We start from the raw sequence: 16,452 nt of genomic DNA, 5'->3' as shown, positions 1-16,452 counted from the left end.
AAAAAAATATATATATATATATATATATATATAAACAATTTCTTAAATAGACTTTTTATGCTGATTATTTACATAAATACCTTATGCTGCAGAGGCTTGTGATCAAGACAAAGAGTGTGGAGTTCATGCCATTCTTTCTATCTCTATTTGTATTCTTGTGTGGAACATCATGGTTTATCTACGGTTTGCTAGGCCGCGATCTTTTCATCATTGTGAGCATTTAAGTACTACTAAGTTTTGTTTTTTACATTTATACACTTAAATCTTTCATATCACATAAAAAATACCACCATTTTAAGTTCTAAAAATGTGAATATAAGTGGAATGTGTATATTCATGCTAATATGTTATACTCTATGGCATCAGATACCAAATGGTTGTGGAAGTGCACTTGGTGCAGTGCAGCTGATACTGTACATGATTTACAGAAACAACAGGGGAGAAAAAGATCATGCCGCCGCCGATCTCAAGGCCGCCGCTCTGAAGAGCAAGGCCATTGAGATCGGCGGGGGGGGGGAGCGCCGCCAAGATATAGCAAAGAGAAGGAGAAGGAGAAGAAGAAGAAGAATGAGGAAGCCGAAAAAGAGCAGGTGTAAGTTGTTATATTTGAATGGAGGTGAAGTCTCAGTACAGAGAACATAGAATGATTATTAACTGCATTATGGTTATAATAGCTCTTTGTTTTCTTCTACAAAGCTTACTTTCTGTGATCTGAGCATTGTGGTGCTGGTTTTGGAAGGAAAGTGTTTATGAAACTGATGTGATGTTTGGAGATTTTATGATGGGTTTTAATTGAATCTAGAGTTTGAGAATGTTCAGTGCATGATTATGGAGTTTAGAAGACATTTTTGTGAGAAATTGTTGCTTCTTCTTATGTGAAATAAACATTAGTTAATTAACCACTGATCTATATGTATTGATTAAAATCACTGAAAAGTGTCTATAATTGTGAAATTAGTTTCTTTTGCAGCAATAATATCTTATATAACTATTATAGTAGTAAATGAAACTGTCTAACCACCGGGTCATCCTCTAATCTATTCTATATATTTTAGTTGTTATAATTGTTGCAGTTATATAGTTTAGATCTGTGATGACCATCACTAGTTTTTGTTTTTGTTTCTTTTTTTTTTTTTTTGCAATTATTTTAATTTTGTGCATATTTTTTATCCTAATAAAATTTGTAATAAATTGACATTTTTAAATCAAGATGATATTCTTGGGATAATATTCTCAAATACAATCATTGATCCTTAGAAAATATAAGCTTATATAATATTTGAATATTTTACTGACATTATTCAAACAAAATTTATTTAGTGGCATATATAACAATTTTTTATATTAAAAAAAACTGAACAATGACGACCAACTATGAACATGTATTGATATTTTTCTAGAGCCCTTAGAACGTGTTAAGGAAGATGATTTAGAGGGGACAGTGGTTGTGAAATAGCGGGGGAATGAAAATATGTGAGGTCGTTGGTGTTTGGAAGGGGACTAGCGTCATCCGACGTTTGTCTAGGCTAAAAACAGTAAAGATAACTCGGAATTGGAAATGTTCAAGCGGCGGCGAAGAGGCTTCCCCACCTGTTTCTGAGAAATATGCAGACACACGACTTGCAAAAAGTATAGGATACAACACTCGTGAATTTGAAATTAGAGATTACAATCTTTATATACTCGAAACAAAGCGAAAAGTTTTAAAAGAATAAAAAATAATAAGATATAATTAGTTCCTTCACATAAAATAACATATTTAGAAATATAAAAATAGAAAAGAAATAAAAAAAGTAAATAAATATGCTAAATTATAAGTCAACACCTCTACTTTATTTCCCGCATCGTAGGCTTCTCGTGATCTCACGAAACTTGTGACGGAATCCTACAAAAATGGGATTGTGGGTTTCCTAGCATAGCGCTTCTGCATCATTCTCATAGGATAGTAGAGGCTTCTTCTTCTCAAGAAGCTTCTGTAATTGATCTACTACCATCTTAACAAAGTCATCGCATTATTTTGTTGAATGCAGTCTCACTACAAATTCTTTACTCACATTCATTTTATGCAAGTCTAAATACATATATCAATCTAAAGTCTATCCTGATATCATAGTTAGTCATCCTTTTTTAGGGCAACCTAAGCTAAAACTACACATGGATGGGTTTTCTCACGAACCAAACTTTGAGTCAGTAAATCTATAAAATGCTTCTCTCATTCCTTTTACTCAGTTGGGCGCATAAAATGAACTCCATAGCTTAGAATACCCTAGAATAAAAAGGATACTTCAAGTTCTCCCGCTATCAAATACACTTCAAGTTCTCCCATTACAAAAAAGTTTTCTTCATGAAACTCCATAGCTTTCACTTTAACTCGTTTGCCCTGTGGAACATCTTTGTACTCAAAAATTCATTTAACCACTTGAAGCCACTACATAAACTCATCTGGATACTGCAACCATAAAAATTGGATAAATTCACCTTTATTTTAAGATTTTGGCTTCTCTTTAATATTCCATGTCAAATAGTCAGGATATTGGTTCTTCGCTAAAAAGCTTTATGATGGAAGGGATTAACTTCCTCCCCTTGATCCGGCAATGGTTGTGGCTACAGGTGACAACACCATATTATCTCCTCCCAAAAGTGACAAGCTTCTATTGTAGTTGAATAATTTTTTTTTGCATTTCCTTAATAATAAGTTTCTGGCACATTGCTAAGGATTTCTCCTTGGTGGCACGGCGTACTTTTTTCCTGATCAAGTTTTCAACAGATGCAAGTTTACACATCAATGTTAGTCCAGGGCTTATATTTTAGTTGTAGGCAACATGGTGAAACTGGTGAAGTAGAAATGTTGGATTTTGGGAATACAAGGTTGGGCCTAGGAACTACGGTATAAATGATTTATGCATGGTGAAGATTGCTTTTTTAGAACTTTGGATTTGGAAAAGAAAGGCAAATTTCTTAAATTTTAGGGTTTTTCAGACTCCAATATAAAATGATACTTCTAGTGCTCTTAGAAGGTGTTCAAAAAGAAGATTTAGTGGAGAAGTGGCTATGAAATAGCGAGGGAACGAAAATATGTGAGGTCAATTTCATTTGGAAGGGGATAAGTGTTTTAAGGTGGTTGTCCCGAATGAAAGTAGCAAAAGGAACTCCAAATCAGAGATGTTTGGGAGGCTAAGAGCTTTCACTACCTGTTCATAAACAAGTTATACACCACTTGCAAAGGGAGTATAATACAACACTCCTAATGCAAAAAAAAAGATAATACAATCTCCATATATTCAAAATAAAGCAAAAGTTTTAAGAAATAAAGAAATAACAATATATAATAGTTTACTCACAAAAAATAAACTAATAATAAATAGAAAAAAGGGAAAAAAATTTGTAAAGAAAAAAATCCTAAATTAGAAGTTGGTCCATACTCTAATTCATGCGATCGCGGGCTTCTCGTGATCCCGCGTAACTTATGGACCGTTGAAACGGGATCGTGGAATCCTTGGGGTGATGCTCGTGCGTCATATATACTTTGATATATATGTTCGCTTGCTTATCATCTTTTTTTTTTTTTTTTTAACTTTCATACACACTCTTATATTTTAGGCCTTAAAGTCAAAGCCTTAAATTTAAGAAAGAAAACACTCAACCACTAGACTATGTTGGTTACACAAACTTTCATCTATTATGACGAGAAATCATCGATATATTTTTCAAAGGAAACAATAATCAACATATTTTTTAATAATAATGGCTAAATTAACCATCATTATAGCAAAAATATAAAGAACTTTAAAATGATAGATTGGGATGCATATTTATTTCTTATGCTCAAATTGGATAGAATGAAACATAGATGTTTAAGTAGTGTGTGTTCTTATTGTATCAACATTTATTTTGTGGTATTTGGGTGTTTGACAACCCTAAGAGAGATCATAGTTTATGCAATAATGTTTTCTATTTATATCGACACATATGTAACACATCTATTGATTTCTAGAAAAATATAATAAACTTTTCTTTTAAAAAAACGAAAGTGTTCAAAAAAACAACTAAGGATATTACCTCATGTCAGCTTGGTAGCACTTAATATATCTATTGTTGCTACATGAATTCTAGTAGCTGATTCAAGATAGCTTATAATGTTTAAATTTACATCTTAAGTGTCATCACACATATATGCCAATTATTTATATTTTTACTTGGATTAGAGATAATTAAAGAGAACTATAAGATAGTAATAACTCTAAACTCTTTTTATTATACTTTCTAATGGTAGTTATGGCCAAAGTTGTAAAATTCAAACCTGCCATCGAACCGGAGAAGGAAGTCTTCAAGTTTCATTTAATTATATGACGTAATAAATATTTAAATTTATTCAATAGAATTTAAATAATAGAATAATGATATATTAATATCTCATTTATCAATTCAATAAATAATAATTTAATATGAGATAACATCAATACTTTAAGGCATGACATCTTCTCTTTTTTAAAAGTAAATATCTTAAAGGCTACAATTCTATATTATTTGAACCAATGAAATCTTTAGAAATTAGACAGATTCACCAGTTTGTGGGTTTAACCCCATTTCTGATAAGCTCAATCTTGATTCTATGCAGAAATAATTTTGAGCTTCGACTGAATCGACTAAATGACCAATTCACAGTCAAACTAGTAGAACTTGCATGTCCGCTCTTATTTAAAAACAATGCTTATTACTCGTCACTATCGTGAATACTCTCTCCTTCACCTCCAAATTTATATCATCATATTTTAGGCCTTCTCTAGCAAGCATTATACAAGCACTTACATTATTTTTAAGAGATATAATTACAATAACTTTGAGTAATTTCACTAATAAATTTTATACCAAAATCGTAAACCCATCTCCCTCTATAATTTTTGTATGATTAAAAATCATTCCTATGCATTCTATTATTCTTTGGAAACAACTAATCTTGAACATACTAAGACAAATCATTATAAAGTGTAATGATGTTGACTAATAGGTTAGTAATCAAAGTGCTAAATCATCAAAATGCATGAGAGGAATATAAGTATTATTTTATCATGAAAAGATAATCCATATTTTCATGAAAATATGGATTAATAATAATAATAATAATAACTTATATCACCATAAATACATTACATGAAATGACTCCCTCCATGTCTTTTTTTTTTCCTTTATAGTAACATGTACAAAGGACAAACTTTTGGATGCTTCATAAGAAAATATCTTCAATTTAAGCAAAGTAATAATTATCCATGCAAGCAAATTATGAAAGCTTGGTCTCTTGTTCCCTTCATGTGCTATAAAGTAATTTCTATTTAAATAAAGAATGAGCTTTAATATAAAATCATATTGGCTAACTTAATAATTTCTACTCCATTGCCGCAATGTAAGAGAAACTAGGTGACACTAGGTGCCACTCACCACGACTCTTTGGTTGAAATCTGTGAAGCAGTTCTAAACCCTCTAAGGTCACAAGTTCGAGCCCGTTTGAGTACAGCTGTTTTGCAGCGTGAGATCAAGTGGTTAGGCACATGAAGATGATTGAGGGCTCGCCTCATAGCCTTCGGTCATTCTATTATATATATATATATACTCACCATGCCAAAAATATTTTAACACCCTTAAATTCATTGATGAGGGATTCTTGAAACACTAAATTTTAAGGCGACAAAACGGCCACCCACTTTGTCCCCGCACAGCAACAAAAAACAGGCTGCTGGCACCGAATAGAGTATTTGAGACGCCTAAATTCTAAGGTTGGTTTTGATATATTATGTTTTTCCCAAGCATGACTTTGTAAATACATCTATTTATCAGATAGAAAAAAACATTACTGTTTTTGATACCAAATAGAAGTCTAACTGATGATGAAAAAATAATTTTGCATGCCATATATACATATTTAACATCATGAAAACAACATGCACCATTTTTTCAAAGTTACAACAACAATATTATATAAACACCATACAATTCCCATGTATTTACATATGTAATAACACAACTAAATTACAGTTGATAAGACTGACTAAAGTGATATAAATATGAAAATCAAAATTTAGATATGTAAATACAGAAATTGTGTAGCATATATGTAAATGCCTCTACACATCACATTTATATTGAAGCCAACAAATACTTCCAAATATAGAACACAACAAAGAAAAAAAACATAAAATGTACAACATCTGCTGCTGTATAAACAACTTTTCATGCAGAGAATGGCATCTGATTTTTGTTTTTTTTTTTCCATATTTTATCCATCTTTTTGAACTTTTGAAGTAATTCCTTCAGAATTTAAACATTTCTAAGCTTCGTCATTCATTTTCTCTACTATAACATCTATGCAGACAAGTACAAATACAGTGCAAGCATTTCAAGCAAGTAGAATCAACAATAACCACACTCGACGCACTCACCTGTTATAAATTCTTTCACATATTCAGCTAAATACAAATCATAACAAAACTATAGTCAGGAATTATAGTTTACAAAATCCTAGAAGATTGATCAGACCAACTTTTTTTTTTTTTTTGGTTGCTTTTTCTGTCATAATAAAGCCCATATCACAGTTAACAGAAGATGCAGCTTTCTACTTCCCTCTTCTATAAACAAACTCTCCCCAAATAGCCAACGGCTATAATTTAGCCTCCTATAGGAAAGATTCAATGCAGTATAAAGCTTGTATTTTTCAACCACTGAGAGCTGTGAAGATGAAGAGATCTCCTTCTCGTTCTGATAAATTAGCAAACCAACATAGACTAATCTTCTTCGCCACGTTTTAAGGCCTGAAGTTAAGCTGGTTCCAGATTTTGATATCAGGACTATATCTGCTGGTGATTATGAATACAAAGTAATCATCAATTTACAGAGCAAATTACTTCTCATGGAGATGGTTTCCAATCAAACTGCATGTTACTGAAACTGTTAACAGATCCAAGTCCACCAAGCAACCGGTTTTCCATATCCTGCTGCTGCTGAGTCAAATGATTCATTCCAACTCTGTTGTCGATGTTCAAAGCGTTATTCGTCATGGTTGCCTTCATTCCGCTCGGAGTAATGGACGAACCAATCCCGCCCATACCGCCAAACCCGACGACGCCAGAATTGCCGGTGAGACTGCCGGCAATTCCGTTACCAACTAAGCAGTAGCCGCCATTTAGACTCGTGGCAACAGAATTAATCCTCTTCATGTCATTTGCCATGGCACCAACAGCACCGTTCAGCTGGGAAGACATACGAATTTCGTGCAATATTTGTTGCACCGAGTTCTGCGACTCGGTTAAATCGGGTTCGCGGGGTTGACTAGGCTGCTGCGCCATTGCGGACATGTTGGGAGTGTTGGGAATCATATTGTTGTTGGAAGTTGGAGTTGGGGGGAAAGGAGAAGAGGGATTGGGTTGGCATGGAGGCATGGAGTTGGAAGAGCTGGCTGAAGGGATTTGGACAGGATTTCCATTGCCATATATGTTATTATTAGAGGCATTTATCATGTTTTCTTGCCTGGAGTTCATTGAATTCTGGTGGAGAAGGCTGATGATAGAAGGTCCAGAGGTGGAAGTAATTGATGGAGTATTAAGGGAATTATGAACTGTTGGTGCGCTGTTATTAGTGGAAACCAGAGCTGTTCCGTGAAAATTTAAAGAGTTCTGATCGTTTTGGCTGGAACTTTGAGCTGCGTTTTGTTGAGAGCTTTGTGGCTGAGGTTGTTGAGAATGTAGGATTGAAGAATTCCTTTTGGGGAAGTTGATCAAGCTTTCTGAACAGCAAACATGAGCAGGATAAATCCAAGAAGAAAAAAATGAGCAGAAATTATAATAAACTTGTCTATCATATAAAGCTGTCAATAGTACAAAAAGAAACACTTGTATAAAACATTTTAGTAATCAAGATAATTAAGAAAGGTCCGCCCTTTTCATCTCAATTTGGATTTTGGCATGGTGAGCCTACTTCACTCAAGTTTGAAACGAGCTACTGTATTCAAGCACAATCAGAATAAAACAGCACCACTATCTATCTATCTATCTATATATATATATATCTTAGCGCAGAGTTCTTGTGTATTCACATATCTCACACCAAAACTTTCAAATTACATACATGGCACTTTGGTGCTTTAAATCTATGCATGAAAAAGGTGGGTTTCACTTTTAAAAGTGGTGATTGTTGCTATTTTTTATTTGATATTAAAGATTTTAGTGTTATGTGTAAATATGAAAATTTAGGAGTGAGAAATGCACATAAATAAAAATTCTGTGCTATGTATGTAAATGCCCCATAAATTATTAAAAAAAAAACAGCCCCATTAAAAGTGTGGAGATCCTGCAACAAGTTCTGCATTATGGCCACATCTAATTTCAGTGGTTGGGGAAGAGGCAGAATAGCAAGAAGAAGAAAACAAGATGTAAAGTGTAAGGGTAGAAATAAGAAATATCACGGCAGTGCGGAGAGAAAAAGAATGAATAAAGTGGCAGAGGTGAGTCAGGTAAGTGGAGGTATAGAGATAATGAGAGAGTGGATAAAATATGAAAAGATAAATTCGTTCCAATGATTTGCAGTGCTAATCTTAATATTGGCAAACAAGATGGAACAGAAAAAAACGCAGGGGCATACTCCTTGCTTCTAGGGATCCCTCTTTCCGTGGAAAGGGGTTTTTCGGTGTTCTTGTCAAAACACAGGGGCATACTCCTTGCTTTTAGGGACATTGATCCAAAGCTCGAGTACAGTTTGCAGGCCATTTTTCTTCTCTACCATGGTCAATCAATTGATTGAAAGTAGGCATCCCTCTTTCCTATGTCTTTCTCCCTTTGCCCTATCACTAGTGACAGAAGCAGCTTTCATTATATTACAAGGAGTGAAATTTAGGGATCATAGGATTCATGTTTAGAAGTTTTCTTTGACCTGATTAATGATTGGTTCCCCGCAGCCACAAGGGCTGCTTAACAAGTTAACTCTCTTCATCTCATTCCTTTTCAAAGCCAGCTTGTCTGCCTTAGCAGCAATCTGGCCTACTTCTTTCATCTTCAATTGATGCCTAACTCGTATCCAATTTGTAGCAAGATTTCAGTGTGACAGTTCAAACCCGAATGATTGATGAAAGAAACACTAGACATATCCTCGATCACACCGGACGTTGATGGAAATGGACTTACCAGAGATATTTGTGTGACTTTGTTTGCAATTGTAATTTTGTCGAGATTGCGATAATGTTTGGTGTAGTACTAGATATACTTTTAAGAAATGTATATAGCCTAGGTTTACCAATGATTTCCTGTGTCAAGAAGTAGAATGTTGGAAATAAAGCATATACATCACCCATTAATAGAACATAAAGGAAGGGCGCATCTATGCAGTATATATCAAATGCAACACCCATTGGTAGAGCATAGTAGAAGTGTGCAACTGAGTAGTAGGTATCGTGAAGCATTAACTATAATTAATTCTGTTAGTCCTCCAATTGTCAATAGAGAAAGAAATCCAGAGCAAATAGCATTAGTGTAATAATTCGTAGCGATCCACTGTATAGTGTAGCTAGTCATGAGAAGATTTCCATTCCAATTGGTACAACAATAATCATTGTAGCAACTGTAAACCAAAACTGAATCGACATCTAGACCTACTGCATAAATGTGGTGACAAAACCAAGACATCAGCATATATACCATTCCTAGGTATCCAAATACTTGTTTTCATAAAACACGTACGATGTCACTAATCTTCAATAGTTCTGCGGCCATTATCTCGATCAAAATTTTCCTATCAGCCCTTCCCATTGAGACTTTCAATGGGTCGCGCTTATTCATTGGATAGGAGGTGGTTTTCATTTGCCAGCACATTAAGTGGTACAAGTTCCCATGACTGAGTTTTTTTCTCCATTGTGAACATCTTTTTTGAATGTCCTAAAGAGGGCCTCTCACAGATGAGAAGTGGTAGGTGTCCACTAACTGCTATTCCTGGCTCGGCTCTGATAACACAACTCAGAGAGAAGTCGGTAGTTGGGCACTCAATCCCTTCGGACCTTGAGAAAGTGTGATGTTGGGTTGAGGTTTGGGGAACCAATAGGTCGCTCCTCTAGTTGAGTATCGGGCCTTTCTTTCGTTGCCAATTTTAGACCTTCAAAATACCTCTGACGACAATTTCGCTCTACTCCCCCCAATCCTCACTTCACGACGCGCCGACTCTCCGTCATGAAAATAGACCAACTGGAATCCTCAAGTTAAACTACGCTGACAAAGCAATGGAAAAGGAGGAAGCCTAGTCCCTCCCTTTCCATTTGCACAAGAAAACGACCTTTTCCTTTTAACAAAAGAAAAATGTAAGAACCAATAGGATCAACTCTTTTATGTTTCAACTCATATCGAATCACAGAGAGTTGCCCCTCATTGGAGAATCATTCTTTTTGTGCTGACTGCCCGGATATGAGATGATGACTTCGAAGAAAGATATTCATTTTTTAAAAAAAAAAAGCAGAATGAGCATCCCCCTTCAAAACTCAATCAAAATGGAAGGGTGAGAAGGTGAATAAAACTCAATCAAAATGGAAGGGTGAGAAGGTGAATACAATCCGGAACAAGAACAATCTGATTTCTTTCATACCATGCGAGCATGAATGAATAGTTCACTCTTCTGCTTCAAAAGATAGTAATGAATTTCTAACTCACCTTTTCTAGTTAAACCATTAAATAGGCCTGTCAACAGGCACTAGACAGATAGGAAGAAGAGCTTGGATTTCACATTGCATATTTCATAGTATAGAGATCAGCTAATTCGACTAGCGCTACCTAAGCTTTGAAAATTGCTCCCGCAGTTTGTGTTTCGAGGTAGGGCTAGAAAAGATAGGATTTAAAAGACGAGAACAAATCATTAACCCGATTTTTTGGGTGATGAGAAAGAAAAAGTTGAAAGATTGCTAGTCGGAAGAGAATTAGTAAACGGTGTCATCCATGATGACAATTTAATTACACCAATAACCTTAACTTAAGTAAATGCTCATTCATATAGACCAACAAATACAAGCACAGCCAAAACCATGTGGGGTTGAATTGGTCAACCAAATCCAACCTTCACACTAAAAAATGTTTCCACGTCCTAGCAAGAGTAGGTCTGCCAGAGTGAAAGAGCTGCTTTATATGCTACCCTCTAGAACAAATGCAATGTTTATTAAAAATGTATTTTGCATCCAAATATAAGATGACAATATTTGTAAAAACTCATTATATTTATTTTACTGATGTAAAAATATACCCCCAACATCTCTCCTACAAAACATACCCCAAGCCTCTCTTTCCCCCTCCAAATTAATGCTCAAACTCTGTTAATAAGAACTGAAACCACAATTCCTCAACTGCTCATCCCATGGAAATACTTGTAAACCATTGAACCTTCATAACCCTTCAATTTACACAGAGCATTAACTCTACCTCCTTCCCTATGCCTAACCACGTGATTGGGTCCTGACTTTTGAATGAGTTATGATATCTCAGAATTTGTCTTAAAAAATATTTGAGGATTATTAGTCAAGGGAGTTTGAGCATTCAAAATCCTTAAAAGAAATATGTTTCACCAAATATAGTAATTCTCAAAAAAAACAAAGGGAGCGAAAAAAAAAATTTGTGTGAAAGTCCCCTGAGAGAAGTTTGAGGTGAGCATAAAATCAAAAATTGGTGTCTAAATTCAAACATTCAAAATCCTTAAATTATGTTCTACCAGATATAATAATTCTCAGCAAAATTGGGGGAAAAGAAAAAAAAAGAAAAAGATTCGATGAAAAGCTTGATCCAAAAAATCAAAACAAAAGAAGAGTCTCCCTAAGAAGAAGCTCAAAATGGACGTATAATCAAAAATTGGTGTTTGAATTCTCCTCTGATCAATAAAACTTGAAAACTCTCTTAAGAAAATTTTTCAGATATTATATTCAAAAAAAAGTTCAAAGATCTTGGGTCTTTTGGTCGACTATTTATTGATTCGGAAATATATTTGGACAATGAAAAAAAGTTTTAATCACATGAGCAAAAATTATGAAATATGCTTAGGACCAGGAAAAAAGAACTAAAGAAATGAAGATGATAGTAGCACTTAATGGAAATTCAACCTTAAGTTGTATCTTTCGACGCCCAGCAAATACAACTCCGATGGCAACTCGAAGAACGTCAAAGTTATTCTCAAAGATAAGTTGAACAACTTTTACAGAATCAGTGAGAAAGCAAACAACAACTACTACGAACGAAGCTACGAAGTTGCGGCCTCTTCAACTGTGATGTTCTTAGAGATAACACATCTTTATAGGTACTTGAAAGAATATAATTTCGATAGCACCTTAAAGAGTGGATTATTCTCTAACACTTGCCTTTAGTCAGTGTACGATATTTCAAGAAGCATTGTGACTCGTGATATTTCAAAGACAACCTCGTTCTACAAAGCACAAATGTCACACTTGCCTGAAACTGGGTCTAAATACTAACTAAACAAATAAATATAACAAAAGAAAAGTCATAAAATAAAAAATAACTAAATACAACAAAATTTCACAACAAAAAAACTACAATAAATTCCTCAACGAATGAAACAAATAAATAACAACGAAAGAATAAATCAGAATTAAAAATAAAATCAGAACAAAAAAAAAATCAACAAAAAAATTTTAAGTCTAAACCTTTCGTCTGACTCGTTACCAAGTTAAGTTTCCTCAATCGGGTGTTGTTGTCATTTTCCTTTCAATCTTCTTTCCTCAAATTCTAGAGGTTGAAGATTTTTACAACTAATTCCACGTTGTTTTAGGATCTCTTCCTATCGCAATCATTCATATCAAATTCTATAAAAAGATGATTTTACATTCAATTTAGCATTGCTTTGCAATGGTTCATATCATATTTTAAAGGATGTGAATTTTACATCTGATTCCACATTGTTTTGCAATAATTCATATCAAATACTAGAGGTTGAGGATAACGACATCCGATACCGCATTGTTTTAGGAGCCCTTCTTATCGCAATGGTTCACACTATATTCCAGAGATCGAGGATATGGACATCTAATACCGCGTTACTTTAGGAGTCCTTCCTATTGTAATGGTTAATATCAAATTTTAGAGGTTGAAGATCACGGCAACCGATATCGCATTACTTTAAGAGTCCTTCCTATTGTAATGGTTCATATCAAATTTTAGAGGTTGAAGATTTTACAACTGATTCTGTGTTGCTTTAGGATCTCTTATCGCAATCTTTCAAATCAAATTTTAGAGGTTGAGGATTTTACATCTGATTCCACATTGCTTTAGGAGTCCCTTTTATCGCAATCTTTCAACTCAAATTCTAGAGTCGGTGCAAGGTCGTTCGATTCCTTTAAATTCCACGAAATTCCAGAGATTGAGGATTTTACATCCAATTCAGCGTTGCTTTCATGAAATTCCAGAGGTTAAAGATTTTACATCCAATTTTGCGTTGTTTTAGGAGTCCCTCCTACCGCAATCTTTCAAATCAATTTTCAGGGTCGATGCAAGGTCGTCTGATTCCTTTAAATTCCAGGAAATTCTAGGGTCGGTGCAAGGTCGTCTAATTCCTTTAAAATTTACTAAATTTCAGAGGTTAAGGATTCTACATTCGATTCCGCGTTGCTTTAGAAGCCCTTCCTATCGAAATTTTTCAAATCAAATTCTAGTGTCGGTGCAAGGTCGTTTGATTCCTTTAAATTCCATGAAATTCCAGGATCGGCGCAATATCATATGATTCCTTTAAATTCCTCGAACTTCGAGAGGTTGAGGATTTTACCTCAGATTCTATGTTGCTTTAGGAGCCCCTCCTATCTCATCTAGGGTCGGTGCAAGGTCGTCTGATTCCTATAAATTCCACAAAATCTCAAAGGTTGAGAATTTTACATCCAATTTCGCGTTGCTTTAGGAGCCCCTCCTACGCAATCTTTCAAATCAAATTTCAAGGTCGATGTAAGGTTGTCTGATTCCTTTAAATTCCACGAAATTTTAGGGTCGGTGCAAGGTCGTCCGATTCCTTTAAATTCCACAAGTTTCTGCATCCTTTCCAGAAGTTTTCCAAGTTCATGAAAATCTAGGGTAGGTGCAAGATAGTCTGATTACTCAAAATCCTGCAAATTTTCACATGCCTTTCCCCAAAATCAAAATTCAAATCCAAATTTAAATTGAAATCAAAATTGAAATTAAATTCCAAATTGAAATCAAAAGAGAAAAAACAAAGCAAATTGAATCCACATTTGAAACTTAAAAACTCAAATTCAAAGCTCTAAATTGAAATTTCACTTGTTAATTTTCCAGCAAAAACAATTCTCAATCAATTTTACGTTTTGTTCTATGTATGTTAGCATAGACATCTGTGTTGGTTTTGTTGATCTCTTCAGTGAACGACAATACGCGCGGTGTGTTAGACACACCACACTTATTGGAGGTCCATTTGTTAACCTCATTTTTAATGAGATATAGTTTTTTTTTCTTATGGTTAGGATCTAGTCGTAAGATTCTTCCTTTGGCTATCTTAAAGCCCTAGAATTGGGATCCACCTCATTTTAGAAGTTCAAACTACTTCTTTGCCCTTTTGGAGTTCCGCATGTGTGATCTTGGCCTCTAGCACTTAGGAGGCCGAAACCAACATGAGGAAACTCAAAAAAATGTCTCTTTAGAATCATTAAACCCTAGAATTGCCTTATGCACAATTTGCACATTCACGTGCACAAATTTCGCAATTCAGACGGTCGACGCGTTAACTATTGTAATTCATGTTACCTACGTATTTATATATTGCACACTTAATTGAAACTTGCATAAAATTTCTGAAACGATCGATCGCGAGCCAAAATTTCAAGGAAATCAAATTCGACGCATTTTTGACCCGATCATCAACGAGGTTGTCTGAATGACCTCGGATGACGAAACGAACTGTGTCTGTGCGTCTGGAACGTCGATTTTAGCTATGAATGACATACATTTTGCAATGGAGCCGCACACGAATAAGTTGCATGAAATTTGACGCGTTTTAAAAAAAAGGAGAAAAATTCTTATTTTAAAATTCCTAAATCTCTAATCCCTAAATTCATGCACACGAGAGGCTGCACGTCTGTCCCGATCTCGCCTCCCTTTTCCCGTTCGCGAGCCCTAGCCGAACTTTATCCCCTTCTTCTTCCGCGAGCTGTTGCGCCCGAACCCTAGGACCGAATTCGTCCTAGCAGCGACCCTCTTCTTTGCGCGTCTTCGACTCGAGGTCCCCTCGTACGCTCTCCTCTGGCTAAAGTCGTTCCATGTCTCCACGCTCCCTGCGCCACCTACTTTCACGACTCTGCCACTGTTGCTACTTGCCATTGCAACATTGTCGTCACTCCCGCCCGTCGCCTTCAAGCTTCAATTCACCTCAGGTGGGTATAGGTAACATCTCCTCTCCCTCTTTGCCTATAAACCCCATTTGGGAAGGCTTTTTTGATTGGCCAAAATTTTAAGGAGAGGGGAGGTGCTACCGAAATTTTTCTTAGGTTTGTTCTTGAGTTTTGCTTTGATGCATCTCCTGTACTTTGAGTTTGATTTGCTACTTCATTCGTAGCTTGATTTGTGTTTATGTTCAACTTTGGATGTCTTTTTTTACAAAATGCAGTAAGTCCTAAAATTTTTGCATTGCCACCATGTATAAACCAAAAGATGTCTTTGAGAAATAAACCTTAAATCTACCTTGCTCTATTCTGTTTGAGTTTTACGGGAAGTTCGTTCCTCTTATTCTCAGAAGCCTTTGGGTAACAGATTTTAGTTTGGATTAGTTTAGGGAATAATTTGTTATTCATTGCAATGCTGCAAATGTTTTATTTATGACTTAAAACTGCAATGAATAACAAATTATTCCCTAAACTAATCCAAATTAAAATCTGCTACCCAAGGGCATCTAAGAATAAGAGGAACGAACATCCCGTAAAACTTAAACAGAGTAGAGCAAGGTAGATTTAAGGTTTATTTCTCAAAGACATTTGTAGGTTTAAACATGGTGGGAATGCAAAAATTTCAGGACTTGCTACAGTTTGTAAAAAAGACATACAAAGCTGAACATAAACTCAAATCAAGCTACGACTCAAGTAGCAAATCAAACTCAAAGTACAGGAGATGCATTGCATACCTTGAAAGCAACCAGTGATATAGGTTGCAAATCCAAAGTAACATATTAAACCCGAGGCACGAAAATAGAATAAAATAGATAATTCCTCCAAATGCTTGAAGAAATGAGGAAGAGGGTTACCTCTTGATGCAGATCCAAAGCAAACTCAAGAACAAGCCTAAGAAAAATTTTGGTAGCACCTCGCCTTCTTAAAATTTTGGCCAACCAAAAAAGCATCCCCAAATGAGATTTTTATAGGCAAATAGGGAGAGAAGATGTTACCAATACCTACCTAAAGTGAACTGAAGCTTGAAGGCAACGGGGGGGAGTGGCGACAAG

At 35.1% G+C, this 16,452-nt stretch overlaps 2 protein-coding genes across 2 annotated transcripts in view; one reads left to right on the top strand and one right to left on the bottom strand.

Annotated features, from left to right (window-relative positions):
• Positions 1-642, top strand: part of LOC110030805 (bidirectional sugar transporter SWEET1) — a 5,353-nt gene extending 4,711 nt beyond the window's left edge. Inside the window, exons 5-6 of the mRNA XM_020733733.1 lie at positions 93-212; positions 367-642. Coding sequence (XP_020589392.1) covers positions 93-212; positions 367-642 — 396 coding nt within the window. The remainder of the gene's footprint in view (positions 1-92; positions 213-366) is intronic.
• Positions 643-6,413: 5,771 nt separating this feature from the next.
• The window catches only part of LOC110030968 (transcriptional corepressor SEUSS), a 39,466-nt gene continuing 29,427 nt past the window's right edge, over positions 6,414-16,452 (bottom strand). Inside the window, exon 9 of the mRNA XM_020733974.1 lies at positions 6,414-7,774. Within this exon, the coding sequence (XP_020589633.1) occupies positions 6,900-7,774 (875 nt within the window). The 3' untranslated portion in view covers positions 6,414-6,899. The remainder of the gene's footprint in view (positions 7,775-16,452) is intronic.

This window comes from Phalaenopsis equestris, unplaced genomic scaffold (assembly GCF_001263595.1).
Source record: "Phalaenopsis equestris unplaced genomic scaffold, ASM126359v1 Scaffold000761, whole genome shotgun sequence".
Classification (NCBI taxonomy): domain Eukaryota; kingdom Viridiplantae; phylum Streptophyta; class Magnoliopsida; order Asparagales; family Orchidaceae; genus Phalaenopsis; species Phalaenopsis equestris.
The sequence above is the reverse complement of the archived record's forward strand: the minus strand, read 5'-3'. Positions and strand labels throughout refer to the sequence as shown.